General features: G+C 39.1%; 1 protein-coding gene across 7 annotated transcripts in view; it reads left to right on the forward strand.

Moving 5' to 3' along the window:
* rxraa (retinoid X receptor, alpha a) overlaps nucleotides 1-14,956 on the forward strand; it is a 361,198-nt gene that overhangs the window by 312,626 nt on the left and 33,616 nt on the right. For 5 of the 7 annotated variants that reach the window (XM_055154229.1, XM_055154228.1, XM_055154232.1 and 2 more), the window contains one exon: nucleotides 1,419-1,603. In XM_055154229.1, coding sequence (XP_055010204.1) covers nucleotides 1,419-1,603 — 185 coding nt within the window. The remainder of the gene's footprint in view (nucleotides 1-1,418; nucleotides 1,604-14,956) is intronic. The other 2 variants (XM_020938191.2, XM_055154230.1) reach the window with 1 other exon arrangement.

Below are 14,956 nucleotides of genomic sequence, written 5' to 3' on the forward strand. Positions count from 1 at the left end.
TAGCCTCCACAAAATATCTCAATAAATATCACACCGTGAGATGTATATTGTGAAAATATCGTACCGTGAGATTTGGATACCGTTACATCCTTAGAAGCCATACTTTCTGTGTTGGAAACGATAACCGAAATTGAAGATTTAAAGCTGGAACAAAGGGAATGTTTGGTGAATTTTATCAAGGGGAAAGACATTATTGCCCTTCGTATGTCACAACCAAATAGCAGTGATTGGTTAAATAAAAAAAGTACCCGCCTACCGTTGAGCAAACAAATCCTAATGCTGCGAGGTCAGACGGTTTCCACGAAGTGAAACCGACTGATGAATCAGGCTAGTGCTTTTATTTTCAGTTTAGTAAAATTGGAAATTCCAGGGCTTAAATGATCCAAATGATTCTAGTGAAGGTGTATGAAGTTTAAAAACACAACGGAGCACTTCTTGTATTAGAACATGACATCGCAAGGTAGAACTTTGTTTTCTTTTTGAGAGAAGAAGGGATTTGTGTGTTAAACATGTGTGAATGAAAAAAATAGTATGTTTTTGATGAGGAAACAACATTCTAACATGGATCAGAAATAGCATCATACGGTCAGTGGAGGGTAGAACTTTTACAGTAGTGTTTGGAAATGTGGATCTGTGCAGTGGATTGTGGGATACCTCATAGCTTCTTACCTGGTTAGGAACTTCCCAAGCTTCCTTTGCGAAATTTCCTGGTTTATTAAATATATAGTTTTTTCACTTTTTGCGCATTTGTAAGATTATGTCAAGAAACCGAAACGTCCACATAGAAGCAATGATGACAACTGCTAACAGTGTACTTACAAATTTTACAATTACCAAGATTAATAAAGTTAAAGAGCTGAATATTGATCTCTTTGTCCCACCTTGCCGTCATTGTTGATAATTATTGTGAGAAATCATTAACGTGATCAGTTTCTCCACATAGACGATTATCATTAGTCATTATTAATAATGTATAACTAAAGACAAACTGAGCAAATTTGTTATTTCAGAAAAGTGTATCAAACTGGTAGCCCTACGTATGACTCAGTACCCATGAAGTAGCTTTCAGTTTCCAAAAAGTTGGTGACCCTCGATCAAGCATTATTTTATCATTTATTAACTTTTTTGTACGCTTTAGGTCATCTTGTAATTATATTGTACGCTTTAGAACTTAAAATATTTGAAAAACGCAATCAAAAGTTGATATTTCCTGAGCGATTAGATTTGTTTTGCTTCTCAGCTGCATGACACTCCCATCTCATTTACACCTCAAGATCTTGTTACATTGCAAATTGACAGCCGGCTTCCGAACTATCCCCGCATGCCAACAAACAAACACGAGCGCTAACTCTTCGCAAATACCGTGATGTGTTGATGCAATGATGTGACCAGCAAACAGCAGTAGTGACCGGAACCAGTGTTGTTACATGCAGCTGTCCAGGAGGAGCGCCAGAGAGCCAAAGAGAAGGCGGAGAGCGAGGTGGAGTCCAGCGGCTGCGCCAACGAGGACATGCCCGTGGAGAAGATCCTGGAGGCGGAGCAGGCCGTCGAACCCAAGACCGAGACCTACATCGAGACCAACCTGGGCATGACATCCAACTCGGTAAGGCAACTTTACGTCACTTTACTTTACTTTACTTTACTTTTATATTAGTATTATTGTACTTTACTGTTCTTTCTTTGAGTTTTATTTTGCTGTACTTAACCTTTACTTAACTTTTACTTTACATTTACTTTACTTTACTTTTATTTTAATTATGTTCATTTTACTTTACTTTTAGTTTTATCTTGCTGTACTTAACTTTTACTTAACTTTAAATTTACTTAAACTTTACTTTACATTACTTTTACTTTCACTTTACATTTACTTTACTTAACACTTTACAGTTACTTTATTTTTCATTATATATTTACTTAACTTTTATTTTGCATTTGCTTTACTTTACTTTTACTTTACATTACTTTTACTTTGCTTTACGTTCACTTTACATTTACTTTACTTTTATTTTACATTTACTTTATCTTCATTTTACATTTACTTTACTTTATTTTTTATTTTATATTTACTTTAATTTTATTTTACTTTACTTTATTGTTATTTTACTTTTTTTTTTTTTTATTACTTACTTTATATTGGAGTTTGAAGTATTCATTTTGTTTTTATTTATTTATTTCTGTCCTTTTTACATGTATTTTATTTGTTGGTCCAGATTTTTCTTTTCTTTTTTAATAACTAATAACTGATAACTTTGTCTTTTACTTTTACTTGTCTTTACTTTTACTTTCATGGAGTTGGCAAGTTAGTTTGCTAGAATGCTTCTGATTCATTGATGCTTTGCAGCCGATGTCATAAACATTTCCTGGGGAATGTGGAGCTATTTGAAAGCATGACTCTAACTGAAGCTCAAATTAGATTTAATCTGAGCTTTATTTTAACACAGTCTGACCAGAAAGAGCTGCTTTGGTTGGAGCTAGAACCGGTGAGATGATGTGTGCACTTAGGCAAGTCTCTCAAATATAAGCATATAACAGTTTTTTAGTCACTTTCACCCTTTTGTTCAAACTCAAACACCTAAACAGGACCATGAATGTTTGTATTGATCACAGGCTCCTGAACATCTACTGTTTAAATCCATTTTGTATTTTTTTCAGACAATTTAAAAACTTTTTTTTACAGTGTTTGCTTATGTGTGCATTGCGTTTCCCCGATAACTTCTAAATATTCCGCCAGTAGAGGTCATAGAACTATAATAAAATCTGGAAGGTGAACCCAAGTTGCCACCTGTATTGTTTTCAGTGTCCTGAGCTTATTGGTGCATGGACCCAAAAATAATTCTTTCTTCCACATTTAATTCCTAAATACAGGCGAGCTCCTCCCACCCATGTGATGTCTGTACATGAACGCCGTGGAGCGTTTGAACCAATCAGATGGAGAGCTGCTAGAGAGGAGCTAGCATGGGCTCAGAGTAGGGCTAGGGTCTCCAACCTTTCTGAATTGGACGTATTGTGCTGAATAAGCAGAATTTGCTTATTCTGCACAATAATTAAATTAATTGGTAACACTTTATAATAACTACACCTTACTTTGCCTTAATAAAGCATGAACAAAGACTTAATAATGATTCACGCTTAGTAAATGCTTAATAAAGCATAATTCGTCTTCACTTTAGAAACACTCTCAAAAAGACTTAACAGATAACAGCTGCCTGAATTATCATTGCATTGTATTATTAGTAAATCATTCTCTCATAGCTTATTAATGATTAATAAATGCTCAAATGGTTAGTCCATGAGTAATTAAGTATGAAATAATTATAAGTAACTATTTACAGCACAGGCAAATTAAGTGCAAGTGCTAATTAAGGTAGTAATTAAGTAGTTACTAAGCGTGAATCACTATTAATTAAATCTTTGTTCATTATTAATTAAGCCTTTGTTCATGCTTTATTAAGGCTAAATAAGGTGTAGTTATTATAAAGTGTTACCAGGTTATGTTTTATTGAGACCCTGCATGTGACGTCACGGTCTTGCCCCGATCCACGTCTGGCGGTCCAGCGAGCCACACCGGCAATAGACCAATTAGCACATTTTTGAGTCGTTACTTTCATTTTCATATTAAGACACATGCTGGGAAATGTTGTGCACAGCTGTAATCAGCAGAGAGATAAAGACACAGGGGTTCAGTTGTATCAGATCCCGGTTGAAGCTGTGTGCAAAATATCCGCCAATATTCGGGGGGGTCCCATCTCCGAATTGTTGAGCAATACAGACGCAAATGTAAAAAAAAAAAAAAAGAAAAATCACCATGAATCTGGGAATTTATGACCCGACCACAGACAAGCCATGTTACTAGGACCGTCAACAAAAACGGTCACGTGACTGCAGGGTCTCTATAGGCATCTGACTGTACCTCATCTAAGGTCTTATGGTGACTCAGTTTTTTGTGACAGCTAAAAGTAGTAGCTCTCTGGCATTTTCATTTTGTAAAGGAGCTCAGCAGAGGAAAAAGGTTGGAGACCCCTGGGCTAGGCTAAGTCTTACATAACTAACTTTTAAGCGCTTTGAGGATTGGAAAATTTTAAAAAGTTTATGTTGTGAAAATAGAAAAGAATCCCAACAAAATCCTGTCCTTGTGAAAGTTGTGGATGCCCTGTCAGCCGAACACAGGCAGTTTGAATTCCCCGAAAAATGAATTGCACTTTGAAAAATTAATTGAATTCTTTCTGGGTCCAAGCTTCCAGGAGCTGCAGTACCTGGATCGGCCACTAGTCGGTCTCGAGCTGGGACAAACGCCTTATCCAGTTTTTATTATAGCTCCATGGTAGAGATACATGTAGAACTCCCAATGCAAAGTATCAATCGAATCAACTTTGGTGCCTTGAGGTTTTGTTAACTAAGAGGAGGAGATGGACAGGCTGAGAAGGATGGTGGTTCTACTTCTGCGGTGGCGATGGGCGTAGAAGACTGCAGCAGAAGATAAGAGGAGGAGACAGAAAGCACATTTATATTTAAGACTTTACTTTATCGAGCAGCAAATTGACCGTGGCAGCCTGTGGTAGGCTATTGGAGCAAAGTTGTGTTTTTCATCGTTGCCATGGCTACCTCTTCCGCCTATGGACCGCTTTGCCAAGTCTATTGTACAAAACATGAGGGGAACCATAAACCTTTCACTAATATAATAAAGACGAATGCGTTTCAGATGCACAACATATGATTTCACTTCGAAGCTATCCCTGCCACATTCCCACCATTGTAGTTGTAATTTTTCACTGACGCGAGGCTTGCTTTGCCATGCATTGTTCAGTACACAATGTCCGCTCACTCTTCTCTATACTAAGAATTCGATATGCTTGACAGATTTAAAGTCGCATTGTGTAACTTTTCGAGTGAAGTCAAATGCTTTTTTCTCCATGCCGATGTTATTGCGTTGTCAGAAATCTTTCACAGTAGGTTGTTTTTTGAAGCATTCTTGAGCAATAAAACCACCTGTAATTTGATAAATATAAAGTGTTCAGACTAGGGATGGGCATTCGATGAAATTTTCTTAATCGATCGTCGGAAGAATTAACGATCGAATATCAATTAATCGTTAACGTTTTTATATTAAAATGATCATCATTATTATTACTATCTGCACTACTAATCTGCATAAATAAATTCAACTTTACGACATATAAACCGTAACGACTTTAGAGCCACATCAATCCGTTTGACATTATAATGTGTTTAATTCAGTTTTGCGCAACTCTCACAGAAATGAAACTTAAAACCACGTCGCTAATTTGCATAAACTCAGCAAAGATCTTGTGCACCGATGCGGTCAATTTCTGTCAGATTAAAAGACATGACTCAGTGGAATACAGGTTAGTGTGACCATATTTGTGTTTGTCAAAACCAGGACACAGTACGGGGGGAGGGAGGTGGGGACTCGTCATTGACATTGTGCGACTCTCACCTGGTAAAGCTTTTTCCCACTGGACACTGAAACATATGTGCTGCTTTTGTTACACTGTGCACATGGACTCACACTTGTCCCAAACGCAATGGAAAGTGTGGAATTTCTTGTAGAAGTCATCGTTAAATACGCATTTGTGCTTCGGTACGTTGCAGACTGACCCACTGTTTGTGTCTCGCTCCTTCTGATGCAGAGAGACACATGTACAGACCCCTGTTTGGTCACGCTACACACAGCAACCTACATTCGGTTTGTCGATTAAAATTAATGTAATCGATGAAATTCTTAATGATCAATTATCTATTAATCGATTAATCATGCCCATCCCTAGTTCAGACTGCAGGGCTTAATGCTCAATTTCGATTTTTTTTATGAAATCCGATGTTTTTACGAGGTTCGTTCACATTTCCAAATTAAATGCAACTTGTATGTGAACTTCAGTGTGAACATTAAACGGCCCGAAAGTGTTTCGCATGTGCACTGGAGACACGATGATGTCAACCACAGCGAGCGTGCTCTGTGTTTACGGAAGTTGTCCAAACATGAACGCGAGCATTGAGCACCTGGAGATTTTGAAGTTCCACTCGTACTGGAGCCAGAACATGAACAACTTACTTGTTTTAAGGAGGAGATTGAGAAGGAGAAGGACGAGGTTTTTGGTCACTTCAGAGCAGAATAGTGACGTTTGTGGCTTGTTGATAACGTGTAGGTCGGATGAATGCGCTTTGGCCGTTCAGACTGAAGTCGCATGTCAAAAGATCAGATATGAATCGGTTTCAGGAGCACATATCCAAGTGGCGTGGGTCACATTTGAAAAAATCGGATCTGTGTCGTTCAGACTGTCATTAAAAGATCAGATACAGGTCACATAGAGGCCAAAAAATCAGATTTGGGTCACTTCAGGCTGCAGTCTGAACGTAGCCTAAGTTAGAGCTGTTTAATGCCATACTGTGGAACATTCCAGGCAGTGCAACAACGTATCCATAGAAAGGAGAACGTGACGAAGCCCCAACCAGAAAGCTACATAATGCACTTTTAAAGCTCTCTGCGAATCCAGACCTTGAATTGTATCAGTCATCACGGACAATTTGTGCCCAGGCATTTTTCTTTTTCATTTTATTGCAAAATTGTTTCTTTTCAAATGAGCACAGCTGTTGCACTCTGCTGCCTGGTACGATCCATTTTCATTTTCTGTTGTTAAATATTGTTAAATGTGCAATATTCTGCTCAATAGAGGAAGCTGAGATCAAAAAGAAATTTATTAAAAACTTGGCGAGCTCATCGTGGATCTCGGGCAAATGGTTTCTTTCTGGTTTGAAGGATTTTGCGAGGGCCTTGTTTCGTTCAAAAGATGTAATATTTTTGATTTGTGTTGTTGCTAAAAAACAGAGGAAGTAAAACAGAAGTAAAAGTAGTAAAGTACTGTTCTTGAGTATACATTTTAGCTATCCGTACTGCACTGTGGAACTATTTGGTTGGAGTTTGTTTCTATGGTTATGTCATTGCTTTGTCAGGAATGTTCCACAGTATGTACATAGATACATAGAAAACATGCATTCTGATGGTGAGCGTGGTCGCCTCTCCACAGATCTGACCTGTACCTTGGTCTGGTCATGAAGATAGAAGATTTAGTTTAGGTTTAGTAAAATACTGTGAAACATTCAAGACAATGCAATAACATTTCCAAGGATAGAGACATTTGATGGACCCTCCACCAGAAAAGTTACACAATGCACCTTTAAGTAGATGTTGAAGTGAGTATGTTTTACTTATACTTCTCTACATCTTTCTACTCCACTACATTTTTGAACAGGACTGAAAAGTAAAAGTACTTTTTATGATAGTTTAAGACCTGCTGAAAAGCTTGAGGGGTTTATGTTCAACATGTTCAGAGTTTGAGCAAAAACAAATTTTCAAAAAATTAAATCAATTCAATTGTTTCTGTTGAACAAAATTCTGCGCAAGTCAATCAACATCACTACATTTGAAAACTCATTGAATCTCAAAAGCTGTGCTAAATTCTTTTACTTCCTTACTCTTTAAGTACATTTTTTAAATGGATGGACATGCCACCTGCTTGTTTCCATGGAGATCATATTGCTTTGCTTGTAAGATTTTTCGCTGGGGAATCTCAAACTTTGACAAGGTTACAGATCTGACCTGTAACTTGACCTGGCGGCGTCATCGCTTGTGTCTTTAGAAATAAGTCTGATGCCATGCCATGACATCATAAGGTGGAGTGTTTTCTGTTTGAGAGAAGAACTCAGCCTAAACTCTGCCTAAATGTTCACCATTTGTCAGTGAAACAAAACACAACTCCAGGTGTGTTTCTGATGATGAAAAAACTTTATAAAATAGATCAGAAAAAGGCGTAATACAGATCATTTAAATGCTTTTAGTATTTTGTTCTTGAGTTTTCAGACTACCTTAAAACTTCATTCAGTTGAAGCTACGTTCAGTTTGCAGGGCTTAATGCTCAATTCGGATTTTTTCATGAAATCCAATTTTTTACGAGGTAGTTCACATTTCCAGTTAAATGTGCCTTGTATGTGATCTCCTGTGTGAACTTTAAAAGTCCCAAAAGTGTCCCGCATGCACATTGAATAACACGATGACGTCACATGCAGCGATCGTGCTCAATGTTTATGGAAGTCACTTAAACGCTGGACTTGTCTTACAAAATACGGTCAATTCTTGGTAAAATGGACAGGTCACACGTCCTCAGCCGCTTCATTTGTTTGCGTCTTTAGCCTCCTTGTATTTGACCATTTCTTCAGCAATCATTTTAAAAAATCGCCCGGTTCTGATAATACCCCTCCAATTTGGCCTGAATACAGCGATCCCCCCAAATATTAATTAACTCACTAACCTCGCTTTCCCTCCATTGACTAGACTCCGAGCCTGACATGTAGGTAAGATGAATGTGACCTGACCGTTCAGACTGAAGTCGCATGTCAAAAGATCGGATATGTATCCGTTTTAGGAGCACATATCCAAGTGGCATTTGAAAAAATCAGATCTGGGTCGTTCTCATTCAGACTGTCATTAAAAGATCAGATACAGGTCACATAGGGGCAAAAAAATCTGATTTGGGTCACTTCAGGCTGCAGTCTGAACGTAGCCTTTGAGATTTAACAGCAATACCTAGAAAAACAAGCATTCGAACTGTGAGCAGGATCGCCTCTCCACAGATCTGGGGCCTCATTTATAAAGCTTGCTTACGCAAAAATCCGTGCGTGTGCGCTTCCTACGCCAACCGCGGTATTTATAAAACTCGCCTAAGGCGTGGCTTTTTGCTTAACTCTACGCCAACTCGGGACCTCCTGTAAGTTCTACGCAAAGTCTGGAGACACGGGGAAAAAGCGACACTCGTGGAGAGAAGCAGAAGTGAACAGAGTTTGAGGAAGTGTTTGATCAGAAAATCCACGTATATAGAAGAATTACCTTCTGATTTGCGCATTTAAGTGTTTGGTTCACCAAAATACGGAGAAGAGCTGTTTATTCCACTCATTATTCTCCACAATATTATACATTTGACACTCGTGCACGAGCGCGGCCACGTTCCCGGACTCTGTGTAGCGCAGAGTCCCACAGTCCACACCGCGACCATAGACTTCTATAGAACACAGACTGTGACCAACACAGAGGATGAAATAATGACCCAACCTGAGAGAAAAACTCTTCCCTTGGACGCAGCAGGAGCCAGACTTTGATTTAATGAATGCAACTTTAACACTTTTACTTTAGTCTTTACACACCGAGCGCCAGAGTGACACGAGTCTGCGGACAACACGAAGCCCACTGCCCGAACCTGACCCGAACCTAAATCTTCCCTACATTTTTGTTTAATGGGGAACTCTTGTACATGAGAGCTGCTCTCTGACTGTATGAAGAACAGAATAATGCCCGTGCCCATCCCGACCCAGACCCACACTCACAGGTTCAGCAGTTTGGATGTTTCGTGTGGGCTTTCATTGGCAGAATAACATCTGTTTCTGATGTGTTTCATGCTAAATCTGTGTCCTCGTCTCCTCATGTCCCTCCCTCGCTCCTTTCCCTCTCCAGGGGAGGGCATCTGAATCTCTCACACGCGCTCATAATTTGCGCATGCACGCATCTACGTGTATATGCATAAATACAGGGCCAGTCCTCACACACTTCATAGACAGACTTAAAAATATAGCGATAAAACTCTTGAAACAGCGAAAAAACACATGGGCTTTACTGCAAAGATGTGCTGCCTAAATATTATAAAAAATGATTAAATGAACAGCTGAGTCATTGTTGTCACTTTTAGTTTTGTATTTATTTATTAAACCTTGTTTAATAAAGTCTTTAATAAAGTCTTTGTGGTGATCACGTGGTGCTGCGTGGAGCGTCCTCCTCCCTCTGTCCCGCGTGTCTCGGTCAAACCCACTGATTATCGGCTCATGTTTAGGGAAATCTCATTCACGAGTCACTTTACATGCTCCTTTTATGGTGAGGTGGAGGTGTGGAGAGGGCGTGACGTGACGTAGGTTTACGTGCGCAAATTGTAGTTGCAGGTGGGATTTATAAAGCAAAGATTGCGTGGTTTGGTGCGTGCGGTGGGTTTTCTAAATATGGAGTTTGCGTGGTGCACGCCTTGTCGTAGCTACAGGCGTACGCACTAACTTACGACAACTCCTGCGCAGTTTTTATAAATGAGGCCCCTGACCTGTAACTTGACCTGGCGGCGTCAGAGCTTATAAGTCTTATGCCATACTGTGGAACATTACAGTTAAAGCAATAACATCTCCATGGACCCAGGCTCTACCGTCTTGAAACTCATCCAAAATACTTTGAATCTTACTCTATAAGCAAACAAACATCTAACATCTTTTTTGTTTGTCTTTTCCAGCATTTTTGCAGTATTTTCTGTGATCCAATAATACCATCTAGTATCTAACCAGCAAGGCCTAACGGGACATCTCTTGAGCATCCAACTAAATGGATGCCCAAGGTTTATTAAGTAGCTTGTATCCTTGGTAACATAACAACGGCGTGTGCGTCATGCATACAGTGACTAATAGTGCTGGGAGAACATGGGAAAACAAGCTATTTTAACGAAAGTAAATGTACAGTATGTAGTGCTACAATGTCTGTAGGGAAAATGCAGTGTTCTGAAGCCGAAAAGCATGCGCAGTAATAGAGAGAACTGGACCCAAAGTTATCCCTGTTTGGTTTATACACAGAGAAACATATGGATACAGAAGGTGGAAGAATGTGTATCGATGCTTCTCAGCTAATGTCATTAAGATTCCCTGGCGGTGTGAGACTAACTGTTGGCACTGCTTTGTCTGAGGCTTTGTTAGTCTTTAATCTAAGCTTTGTTTTAACACTGTCTGACTAAAAAGAACTGACCTAGCTGAAATTACGACAGGTGAGCTGATTTGTGCTCTTATACAAGTCCCTCTAAAATAATATTACAGTCACGAGGCTCCTGAAAATGTGTTGATTAAAGATCCTATGTTATGCTAAATTGACTCCAGGGAGCTTTTAGTCATGTTACCTCATCAAAAACAAACCTGGAGTTGTGTTTTGTTTTACTCATTAAGACCCCATCCACATTTGTACATATTCAAGTCAGAAATCTCCAGAGACGAAACTATCTGGTGCCGCCAGCTCCCACAAATTCATCTGAGTACGGATCTGATCCGGTACTCTGTGGACGCCTGAAAATGTTGATACGCTGACGTAGGAGCTCTAGTTGCATCCTTATTGGACCACGTCACTGTGATTTCCTGATTCTCTGGGTCCATGACATTGGTCATGTGACGCTATTGTGGAAAACAGTTTAAACAAACCATAGACAAATGGGAAAACAGAGTGGCTAGAACTACTTACTACTTTGAGGCTTTACATCTGCAGCGGCTTGAAATCAGCTGCTGCAACTTCAGACATGGTCCTCTACTTCCTTGTTTTTACCGGCCACATTACGTTGTGACGTTGTAACGATGTGACGATGTGACGCAAGCCTAACCATGTTTGCGTTTCAGGCATCGTGCGTTTCAGGCGGTTTCGTGTTATTGTGTGGATAGGGAAGGCTTTGACTGCGGACACAGAAACGACGTGTCTGGACGCAAATCATTTTCGATGCGGTAATACAGCCATTCGTTTCAGTGTAAACATAACCATAGTCTGACTACATCTCCAAAGCTCTGTTCCATCTTGTGATTTCTGAGATTTCTTGAGTTTCTGGGCTGAAATCATCCAAATGATTCTAGTGAAGTTATATGGAGTTTAAAAATAAGGTGTATCAGCATGTTTTCTGTTTGAGAGAAGAACTCAGTCTAAATATAGCAGTATTTGTATGTTCAACATCTGTCAATGAAACAATTTGTGATGACAAAACCACTTAATAACATAGATCAGAAAATGGCTTAATATAGACCTTTTAAATCTTTTTTTTCATGGGTTTTCAGACTACCTTAAAACTTTACCGTCAATATTTGCTAATGTATGTGTAACGTAGCTTCACCGTGGCAACACATGCAGAACACCCCCAGCCCGACGTCACGGCAAAGTATCAATCGCGCAACGCAGTGTTTCAAAAAGGCATCGGTCAGTAAAAGTTTATAGCCGACATAAGATACGCCACGTACGAGCTCATGCCTCCTTAGCAGTTAAAACTTCGTACAGATAGATGCATTTCAGATTCATGGCGGTTGACGTGACATTTATATTGTGCTTTCTAAACTATTTCTGGAGCCTTCCCACCATTGTCTCCGTAATGAGGCCTAATGCGTCCCAGATGTGGAGGGCCCTGTGCATATGGCCCCTCAGTAATGCATAACTTCACATGGTATGGCCTGCATAGTTCACTGATTAATAATGCTTTGGTCATAGAAGTCTGCTAGGTTGTCTACAATTTTTTAAAAACAGCTTCCTGGAAACGTAAACAATTACTTTAGATATGAAATTTTTATTGTGATTATAGATTTTTTACGAATTACCAATGTGACTTCTTATACTGGGCTATCGCAATTAAAGGGTTCATATTATACTCTTTTTTGGTCGATGTTGTCATGTTGTTTCCTCCTCACAAATACACCTGGAGTTGTTTTTTGTTTCCTTCACACCACACGTTTTACTCACAAACCCAGCAAACCAGAGGTCGTGACTTGGACTCGAGTCAGACTTGAGTCACTATTTTTAGGACTATTTTTTTGAGACTTGACTTGATAAAATGGACTAAGACTTGGGACTCGACTTGGACTTGAAGGTCGATGACTTGGGACTTGACTCGGACTTGAAAAGACTTGAAGCATTTTTAAATTTGAATTCTTTCTGTTTTGACCGTAATGATTCAAACTAAGATCTTGTCAAGAAAAGTAAACTAAATGAACTTTCACAACTCTTATATACTAAAAAAATCTAAGCACTTGACTTGAGACTTAAGACTTGAAATGACTTGAAGCTCAAAGCAGACGACTTGGACTTGACTTGGACTTATGGGCCAGTGACTCGAGACTCGACTTGTCTGTATTTGACTTGGGACTTGACTCGGACTTGAGGTCAAAGATTTGAGACTTATTTGAGACTTGCAAAACAAAGACTTGGCCCCACCTCTGCTGGAAACTTAGGCTGAGTTCTTCTCTCAAATGGAAAACACTCCATTGTGTTTTTAAATTTCATACACCTTCACTGGGATCATTCAGGTAATTTCAGTCTCTGAACAACTCAAACATGAATGAAACAAAACACAACTCCAGGTATGATTTCGAGACAGTAACGACATTTTAATACAGCTTAAAGCTCTTGAGTCAGTTTTGCGTTTTTACTTAACCCTTTACCTTTTAAAAGATAGTCCTGTGGTGGAAAAAAGAATGAATGAAATAGCTAAATTGTGCAAAAAGCTGTACTGTGTTATGTTTTTTCAAGAGATCTGCTCATCTCCAAGAAGATGTTAATGCTTTGACTGGAATGTTCCACAGTATGGCCATAAACTTGTCACTTGTGTTTATTCACTTAGAGCAGGGATGGGCAATTATTATTTCCATGGGGCCACATGAGAAACAGAAAATATTGTGGAGGGCCAAAACTCAGTTAACTCAATTCTGCATAATATTAATTGTATTTCTTCAGAAAAAGCAGTAAATCGCATTGTTTTGATGAGCTGGTAACACTGGTAAGAGTTGGCTGCCTTACAAAAAAATGTATTAAAAAACACCTCTAAAATAAAAGCAATGCAGCCTTAGTCGATGTATGAGGAAAAATGATAAAATATCTTTATTTTGTTATTCCAAATGAGCTTAAAGAGGCCAGTCAGAGTCAACCAAAGGGCCAAGTTTGCATTAAATGATACAGTTTTATAGATAAAGGTCCTAATAAACAAAATTCTCTCTTACTTACTTCATCAAAAACAGACCTGGAGTTGTGTTTTGTTTCATTCATATGTTTGAGTAATTCTTTATTATTAGTTTGTCTACATCTCCAAAGCTCGAAATGCTCTGCTCCACCTTGTGATGTCATGAAGCGATAGTTTTCAAGTTGACTCAAGTTTCAAGTTCAAGTTGGTTTCAAGTTGTTTTACCTTTAGAGATTGTTATGTCATATGAATAATTCTGAGTCAAAGTGGAACAGAGTGTATTCCATTTGAGAGAAGAACTCAGCCTAAGGCCCCATCCACACTAGTACATATTCAAGTCATTTTCGTTGTGGATGCAGTGCTCGTCCACACTAATCCGATGGAAGACGGCTCCAGAGACAAAACGATCTGGTGTCGTTAGCTCCCAGGAATTCATCTGCATACAGATCTGATCCGGCACTGTGTGGACACCTGAAAACACTGATACGCAGATACACTGACGTAGGTCTATGCTCCGTGAAGTAATTCAACACCAAAACGCTAAGAAGCTAGGATATATGTCCATTCATATATACGGTCTGTGTGTATGACCTGCAAACGCATAAAAATAAAGTTTGACATGAACCATCTCCAACATGATAGAAGCACAGAACAGACTCACCATCAGCAGAACACCCCTCTGTCACAGAAAGAACACTCATACTCCACTGAGTCATGTCCTTTAGTCCAACAGAAGCTGAACTTTTTTTTTGAGTGCTCAGTTTATGCAAATTAGCCATGGAGCTTTAAGTTTTGTTTCAGTAAAACGTAAACAAAGCTGTGTGGATAGGGAAGGCTTGCAGACACAGAAACGACGTGTCTGGACGTAAATCATTTCCGATACGGTGATTCGTTTCGGTGTAAATGTGGCCTAAATATGCAGATTTTGAATGAAACAAACCTGGTATGTTTGTGATGAGGAAACAACATTATAACATAGATCAGAAAATAGCGTAATATTGGCCCTTGAGTTGAATACTGGATTTCCCCTGGTTTACTTTTAATACATTTTTACACACTTGCTAATAAAGTCACCAGCTTTCCCAACTTCTTTTCCGCCAGTACTGCTCCAGTGTCTAGCATAACAAACCCATCCACCTTCTATAACACTCTTTTCTCCTCCTCTTCCTCTC

Source organism: Boleophthalmus pectinirostris, unplaced genomic scaffold, assembly GCF_026225935.1.
Source record: "Boleophthalmus pectinirostris isolate CB_2022bp ecotype Guang Dong unplaced genomic scaffold, ASM2622593v1 HiC_scaffold_18, whole genome shotgun sequence".
In the NCBI taxonomy this organism is placed as follows: Eukaryota; Metazoa; Chordata; class Actinopteri; order Gobiiformes; family Gobiidae; genus Boleophthalmus; species Boleophthalmus pectinirostris.